The following is an 8641-nucleotide window of genomic DNA, read 5'->3' as shown; positions in this document are numbered from 1 at the left end:
TCCCTCCCTCTATCCCTCCCTCTATCCCTCCATTCATCCCTCCATTCATCCATCTCTCCCTCTATCCCTCCATTCATCCCTCCATTCATCCCTCTATCATCCATCCATCCCTCCCTCTATCCCTCCATTCATCCCTCCCTCTATCCCTCCATTCATCCCTCTATCATCCATCCATCCATCCCTCCCTCTATCCCTCCATTCATCCCTCTATCATCCATCCATCCATCCCTCTATCCCTCCTTTCATCCCTCTATCCCTTCATTCATCCCTCCATTCATCCCTCTATCATCCATCCATCCCTCCCTCTATCCCTCCATTCATCCCTCTATCATCCATCCATCCCTCTATCCCTCCTTTCATCCCTCTATCCCTTCATTCATCCCTCCATTCATCCCTCTATCATCCATCCATCCCTGCCTCTATCCCTCCATTCATCCCTCCCTCTATCCCTCCATTCATCCCTCTATCATCCATCCATCCCTCCCTCTATCCCTCCATTCATCCCTCTATCATCCATCCATCCATCCATCCCTCTATCCCTCCTTTCATCCCTCTATCCCTTCATTCATCCCTCCATCATCCATCCATCCCTGCCTCTATCCCTCCATTCATCCCTCCCTCTATCTCTCCATTCATCCCTCTATCATCCATCCATCCCTCCCTCTATCCCTCCATTCATCCCTCTATCATCCCTCCATTCATCCCTCTATCATCCATGCATCCATCCCTCCCTCTATCCCTCCATTCATCCCTCTATCATCCATCCCTCCCTCCCTCTATCCTTCCATTCATCCCTCCATCCATTTTTGCAGCTGAATAATCTGCTTCTGGTGTCTGCAGTATAGAGGTCAAGATAACAAAATCTTCCTATTGCTTTCATTACAGGCAGTAGCTCAGTGGTAAAGCTGCTGCCTTTGAAACAATGAACTCACAGTTCCACGAGTTCGAGTCCCGGCCGCCCCGAAAATCCAGAGCCGATGATAATTTAATTTATTCACTCCACTGAGGGGAGGAGCCGGGACATCAGCTGTGAGCCGCTGGAGTGCGGGACAGCCCTGATAAATCGTGCAAGTCCCGCAGAATCCGGGACGGTTGGGAGGTATGCCATCACCTGTTCGGGGAGAGACACTGCAGCCGGCTGCGGGACCCGTCCATCCAGCCGTTTGGTTTACCGGAGACTTTGTGCATCTTTTGCTGAGTGAGTACACCAGTGCCATCCGGCACCGCACCGCGCTGTCCCTGCAACCCTGCACCTCACCAACCCTGCCTCCCCGTCACACCACCGGGCCCCGGGACCACCAACCCCTACCCACGGAGGGGGGAAAACAACATCCCAGCTGCTCCCTACCATCGCTCCCGGGATCCCCGTTCAGCAGCGGTGGTGCCCATCTTCACCACAACCCGTGGGTGGCGTCACGGACTAAATCACCAAACAAACCACCCCCTTTTCACTCACGGGCGAGGGGCGCCGCTCGAGTCCCCGGATCCGGCCCACCGCTCGAGCCACCAAGCAGCAGCAGCGCTGGACCCGAGCGTTAGCAAGCGCAGCGCCCCGCCGCCAGCGACAAGTGCAATACATGGTCAGTTGAGCGCTGTTGCCTCGTACTATGTATAAGATGTGCACCAACTGGCAGTAGTCCTGTGTGCACTGTTTGGCCCCTTCCCTGTGAGCTGGGTATGGCCCCTTCCCTGTGAGCTCTGTATGGCCCCTTCCCTGTGAGCTGTTTATGGCCCCTACCATCTGAGCTGTGTATGGCCCCTTCCCTGTGAGCTGTGTATGGCCCCTTCCATCTGAGCTGTGTATGGCCCCTTCCCTGTGAGCTGGGGATGGCTCCTTCCCTGTGAGCTGTGTATGGCTCCTTCCCTGTGAGCTGTGTATGGCCCCTTCCCTGTGAGCTGGGGATGGCCCCTTCCCTGTGAGCTGTGTATGGCCCCTTCCCTGTGAGCTGGGGATGGCCCCTTCCCTGTGAGCTGTGTATGGCCCCTTCCCTGTGAGCTGTGTATGGCCCCTTCCCTGTGAGCTGGGGATGGCCCCTTCCCTGTGAGCTGTGTATGGCCCCTTCCCTGTGAGCTGTGTATGGCCCCTTCCCTGTGAGCTGTGTATGGCTCCTTCCCTGTGAGCTGTGTATGGCCCCTTCCCTGTGAGCTAGGGATGGCCCCTTCCCTGTGAGATGTGTATGGCCCCTTCCCTGTGAGCTGTGTATGACTCCTTCCCTGTGAGCTGTGTATGGCCCCTTCCCTGTGAGCTGTGTATGGCCCCTTCCCTGTGAGCTGTGTATGGCCCCTTCCCTGTGAGCTGTGTATGGCCCCTTCCCTGTGAGCTGTGTATGGCCCCTTCCCTGTGACCTGTGTATGGCTCCTTCCCTGTGACCTGTGTATGGCCCCTTCCCTGTGAGCTGTGTATGGCCCCTTCCCTGTGAGCTGTGTATGGCCCCTTCCCTGTGAGCTGTGTATGGCCCCTTCCCTGTGAGATGTGTATGGCCCCTTCCCTGTGAGCTGTGTATGGCCCCTTCCCTGTGACCTGTGTATGGCTCCTTCCCTGTGACCTGTGTATGGCCCCTTCCCTGTGAGCTGTGTATGGCCCCTTCCCTGTGAGCTGTGTATGGCCCCTTCCCTGTGAGCTGTGTATGGCCCCTTCCCTGTGACCTGTGTATGGCTCCTTCCCTGTGACCTGTGTATGGCCCCTTCCCTGTGAGCTGTGTATGGCCCCTTCCCTGTGAGATGTGTATGGCCCCTTCCCTGTGAGCTGTGTATGGCCCCTTCCCTGTGAGCTGTGTATGGCCCCTTCCCTGTGAGCTGTGTATGGCCCCTTCCCTGTGAGCTGTGTATGGCCCCTTCCCTGTGAGCTGTGTATGGCCCCTTCCCTGTGAGCTGTGTATGGCCCCTTCCCTGTGAGATGTGTATGGCCCCTTCCCTGTGAGCTGTGTATGGCCCCTTCCCTGTGAGCTGTGTATGGCCCCTTCCCTGTGAGCTGTGTATGGCCCCTTCCCTGTGAGCTGTGTATGGCCCCTTCCCTGTGAGCTGTGTATGGCCCCTTCCCTGTGAGCTGTGTATGGCCCCTTCCCTGTGAGATGTGTATGGCCCCTTCCCTGTGAGCTGTGTATGGCCCCTTCCCTGTGAGCTGTGTATGGCCCCTTCCCTGTGAGCTGTGTATGGCCCCTTCCCTGTGAGCTGTGTATGGCCCCTTCCCTGTGAGCTGTGTATGGCTCCTTCCCTGTGAGCTGTGTATGGCCCCTTCCCTGTGAGCTGTGTATGGCCCCTTCCCTGTGAGCTGTGTATGACTCCTTCCCTGTGAGCTGTGTATGGCCCCTTCCCTGTGAGCTGTGTATGGCCCCTTCCCTGTGAGCTGTGTATGGCCCCTTCCCTGTGAGCTGTGTATGGCCCCTTCCCTGTGACCTGTGTATGGCTCCTTCCCTGTGACCTGTGTATGGCCCCTTCCCTGTGAGCTGTGTATGGCCCCTTCCCTGTGAGCTGTGTATGGCCCCTTCCCTGTGAGCTGTGTATGGCCCCTTCCCTGTGACCTGTGTATGGCCCCTTCCCTGTGACCTGTGTATGGCCCCTTCCCTGTGACCTGTGTATGGCCCCTTCCCTGTGACCTGTGTATGGCCCCTTCCCTGTGACCTGTGTATGGCCCCTTCCCTGTGACCTGTGTATGGCCCCTTCCCTGTGACCTGTGTATGGCCCCTTCCCTGTGACCTGTGTATGGCCCCTTCCCTGTGACCTGTGTATGGCCCCTTCCCTGTGAGCTGTGTATGGCCCCTTCCCTGTGAGCTGTGTATGGCCCCTTCCCTGTGAGCTGTGTATGGCTCCTTCCCTGTGAGCTGTGAATGGCCCCTTCCCTGTGACCTGTGTATGGCTCCTTCCCTGTGAGCTGTGTATGGCCCCTTCCCTGTGAGCTGTGTATGGCTCCTTCCCTGTGAGATGTGTATGGCCCCTTCCCTGTGAGCTGTGTATGGCCCCTTCCCTGTGAGCTGTGAATGGCCCCTTCCCTGTGACCTGTGTATGGCTCCTTCCCTGTGAGCTCTGTATGGCCCCTTCCCTGTGAGATGTGTATGGCCCTTTCCCCGTGAGCTGTGTATGGCCCCTTCCCAGGCGGTCATCATGGTGGTCATCATAGTAATCGTAATGGTGGTCATCATGGTGGTCATCATGGTATTCATGATGGTGGTCATCATAGTAGTCATCATGGTGGTCATCATGGTGGTCATCATAGTAATCGTAATGGTGGTCATCATAGTAATCGTAATGGTGGTCATCATGGTGGTCATCATGGTATTCATCATGGTGGTCATCATGGTAGTCATCATGGTGGTCATCATGGTAGTCATCATGGTAGTCATCATGGTGGTCATCATGGTGGTCATCATGGTAGTCATCATGGTATTCATTATGGTGGTCATCATGGTGGTCATCATGGTGGTCATCATGGTGGTCATCATGGTAGTCATCATGGTATTCATTATGGTGGTCATCTTAGTGGTCCTCATGGTTGTCATTAGGGCATAGTACTTTTTTATGTTATCTGTGACAGGAAACAAAGGGTCCTAAATGGCAATATGGACATCCACCAACCCATTACCCTCCAGTCCTTTTACGAGCCCTAGTTAATGGGTAACTGTAGAGAATTCTGGTTGCTAACATTGAGCTCTTGTTTCCACATAAATGTTGCCTAAGATGGGGTCCAAATTTTAGGCTTAGACAGAGACCATTGGTCTAAAGAGAAGACACCATCACTAAATCCGCAGTGTAATGGACCTCTGCATTGCATCCCGTTGGGCCCATACGTCAAGGATAGGAGGGAACAGCCCATATGTAGACGTGTGAGATAATTTCGCGTTTTGAGCCGTTTCAGATCTAGCACCGGATAATATCTTGGAGGACTTTTCTTTTTGGGGATTAGGTCCACTCCATGTTGTGCGTCCTGCAGGAAGAAAAGAAAAGAAAGAAATTTACACAAAGTCTCACCCTTCCTGAATAAGAAGAAAATGTCAACGCTCTGTAATGAACATTCTGCCACTTATGACTTGTGAGTCAGATCTTTGCAGTTTTCAGGATCACCCACAGGTGGGAATGTAGAGATTAGACCTCGGGGGGCTTTTTTCTTTCTATTTCAATAAAACTCTCCTCTAGACATTGAGGAGCAGTGATGGGGTTGTTTTACACCTCTATATTCGGATGGCAGAATGGGATATCGTATCAGTACGAACCCTGTTCCCTAAAATGACCCCTGTGGCTCCTCCGTACTGCTGCTCATGTCCTCCACCGATCTCCTTCTTTCCTCTTCCCATGAGTTGTGCCAGGTGACTGCTGCAGACACTGATTGCTCAGTATTCGTATCTAGTGATGAGCGGGCACTACCATGCTCGGGTGCTCAGTACTGGTAACTAGTGATGAGCGGGCACTACCATGCTCAGGTACTCAGTACTGGTAACTAGTGATGAGTGAGCACTACCATGCTCGGGTGCTCAGTATTCGTATCTAGTGATGAGCGGGCACTACCATGCTCGGGTGCTCAGTACTGGTAACTAGTGATGATCGGGCACTACCATGCTCGGGTGCTCAGTACTAGTAACTAGTGATGAGCGGGCACTACCATGCTCAGGTGCTCAATACTCGTAACTAGAGGTGAGTGGGCACTACCATGCTTGGGTGCTCAATACTCGTAACTAGTGATGAGCAAGCACTACCATGCTTGGGTGCTCAATACTCGTAACTAGTGATGAGCGGGCACTACCATGCTCGGGTGCTCAGTACTTGTAACTAGTGATGAGTGAACACTACCATGAGACATATATACCAAGATGGGGGACATATATAGCAGGATGAGGATATATATATATATATATATACCAGAATGGGGGAACTATATACCAGGATGGGGACATATATAACTGTATGTGAGATTAATTTACCAGGATGGGGAACAAATATGCCAGGATGGGAGACATATACTCCAGGATGGGGGCCATATACACCAGGATGAGGGGCATAAACACCAGGATAGGGGGCATATAAACCAGGATGGTGACATAAACTAGGATGTGTTACATATATACCAGGATGGGGGACAAATACCTCAGGAGGGGGGGGGGCATATACACCAGGATGGGGGACACATACACCAGGATGAGGGGCATATGCACCTGGATGGGGAACATATATACCAGGATGGTGTCCTATAAACCAGCATGGGTGACATATATCCGAGGATAGGGAGACATATATACCAGGATGGGGAAAATATATAACAAGATTTGGGACATATATACCAGGATGGGGGACATTTATACCAGGAAGGGGGACATATATCAGGATGGGGACATATACACCAAAATGGAGGACATATATATTAGGATGGGGACATTTATACCAGGAAGGGACATACAGTATATACCAGGATAGGGGACATATACAACAGGATGGGGACATATATACCAGAGTGAGGGACATATATATCAGGACGGAGGATATATATATATACACACACACACACACACACACACACACACTATGGGACATATATATCAGGATGGGGGACATATACACCAGAATAGAGGACATATATATCAAGATGGGGACATATATTCCATTATGGAGGACATACATATCAGGATGAGAGATATATACGGTATATGAAGATGGGCCACATATATACCAGGATGGGGGACATATATCTGGAAGGGGCCCAGGATAGGGGACATTACCCCCATAACAGTTTCAGCAGCAGATCCCCCCCATAACAGTGTGTGATGACCAAAAATTTTGCTTCAAATTTTTTAAAATATTTTCCACCTCTAAAACTTTTGTACATGGTATGGTCCAGTGCGTGTTATAGTGTGAAAGATACAGTAAATGTAGGCGTTGAGGGCCCACAAGTGATGAAGTGCATGTGCCCACCCTCCCATCCTATCCGACCTCCTATTCCCCCATCCGACCTCCCATTCGCCCACCCGCTACTCTTCTTGTGATCCCCTCCTTGTTCGCGCAGTGTGACGTATCTCCTGCCTCTAACGTTCTAAGGATTGGGGAATGGCGGTGTTTTAGGGACTGTGGAAGGTTTGTCAATATTCTACATACTGGGGTGTGTGGTTTATGGCACTACATGGCGGACCCCAAGGTGGACGGGGACTACGTACGATAAAAGTAGCCCAAGATATAGGTGGATATTATAGACGAGGGACAAATCTTGAGAAAAAGTGCGGCCCTAATGATATTAGCAGCTGTGGTCACCGTCCACCATAATTGGGAACTGGACCCAGCACCTGGGTATCAATGGTGGCCAAATCGAGGAGGGTGCAGAGGAAACAATTACACAAAGTCTATTGAGCCAGATGATAGGGGACAATATTTTAAACTTCTGGTTATTAATCCTTATTTACGATGGCTGATACCAGAAAACAATGGATGACATAACAGTTTGCAATATCCACCTACCAGAAACAAGCTGCCTCTGCAAATGTCCCAGATTGGAGAAGAAGCCGGGGGAGGTTTTCGGAAGCGCGTGGCATCTCATAGAGTCAATGGCAGCCGGGAGTTGGAACCGACCATGACGCCCAAAGTCGTGTCGGTCCTCACGGGTCTTAGGACGGTTCTTAAGTGGAAAAGTCTGGAATGGGTCAATCTCTCCCGTCCGCAGCTTAGACTCAAGTTCTTGTCTGGTAAATTTTGGATGAGAAGAAGACATAAAGACGGACCTGTAGACCAACGGTGCCAAATCTCCGAAGACTTCAGGTGGGCATGCCGGAGATGGGCATGGAGACACCGGGTCACCACACACCACACAACCTAGGGCCCGCAACCTGGAAAAAGTCTCCATTCCTGTGGACAATCCACCCTGGATTTACCACCAGGAGTTTTCTGCGAGTTCACCCATCGGGCGTATCTGCTGGGAATGTTTACCAGCGACCTGTTGCTGAGCTACTTGGCATCTCGGCCGTCCCAGGCTGCAGTGATCAGCTCCTTGGAGACGTCTTCAAAGGCTCCTTTATTATTTGCAATCCTCTATTGTGTTGTGCTACATTCCGGAGCAGTCTGGCACACTGTAACGAGCCCTGCACCCCTATCACAGCCTTGATTTCAGCCTCCGAATGTATCTACTGGATTCTTTCCTTTTGTATGTGATTAAAACCCCTTAATCTTCTGCAGCACCCCCGGAGGAGACGTGGTGCATTACAAAACTGCGCACCTTGAGTCCTCCAGATGGAAAATCTTTATGGCTGTTTTCACGGTCTGGTTTTTTGGCTTTTTCACAGGGGTCCTGAATGGGTGACCCCCTTTTCTTTTATGCTATATAAAGATGGCTTTTCTATCATTACTAGCTCCTTTACTTTCTTCATTTTCTAGGATTTTTGCCCCATACACGAGGCCGACAAAAGATGCATTTGGTCTAATTGTGCTCCGAGCTTGGAACCTCCTTATGAGCAGGCGTCCGGTTTGCCCACAGATTTCCCTCTTTCTCATTTTTTTTTGCCTGAACTACCCCCCATGGGTTCTTTACCCTCAAAGACCAATATATCAATATTTACAATAAGTTGTTTCCCTCAAGAGCATTGATTCTCAGGACATTTTAAGGGATCATTCGGAGATCCAGGGGTTAAGATTCCTAAAAATCATGGTCTCAATGTGTTTATGCTGAAAGAAA

General features: G+C 51.3%; 1 protein-coding gene across 1 annotated transcript; it reads right to left on the bottom strand.

Annotated features, from left to right (window-relative positions):
* Positions 1-835: 835 nt before the first annotated feature.
* Positions 836-7865, bottom strand: LOC142302519 (uncharacterized). Its single transcript, XM_075343615.1, has 2 exons — positions 7435-7865; positions 836-4921 (listed from the first exon to the last, which is right to left on the bottom strand). Exon 2 carries the CDS (start codon positions 4494-4496, stop codon positions 1536-1538), a length of 2961 nt encoding a protein of 986 aa, XP_075199730.1. The 5' UTR covers positions 4497-4921; positions 7435-7865; the 3' UTR covers positions 836-1535.
* Positions 7866-8641: the final 776 nt, after the last annotated feature.

The sequence above is a fragment of the Anomaloglossus baeobatrachus genome, chromosome 1 (assembly GCF_048569485.1).
Source record: "Anomaloglossus baeobatrachus isolate aAnoBae1 chromosome 1, aAnoBae1.hap1, whole genome shotgun sequence".
NCBI lineage: Eukaryota > Metazoa > Chordata > Amphibia > Anura > Aromobatidae > Anomaloglossus > Anomaloglossus baeobatrachus.
Note: the sequence above shows the minus strand (reverse complement) of the source record. Positions and strands in the feature narration are given on the sequence as shown.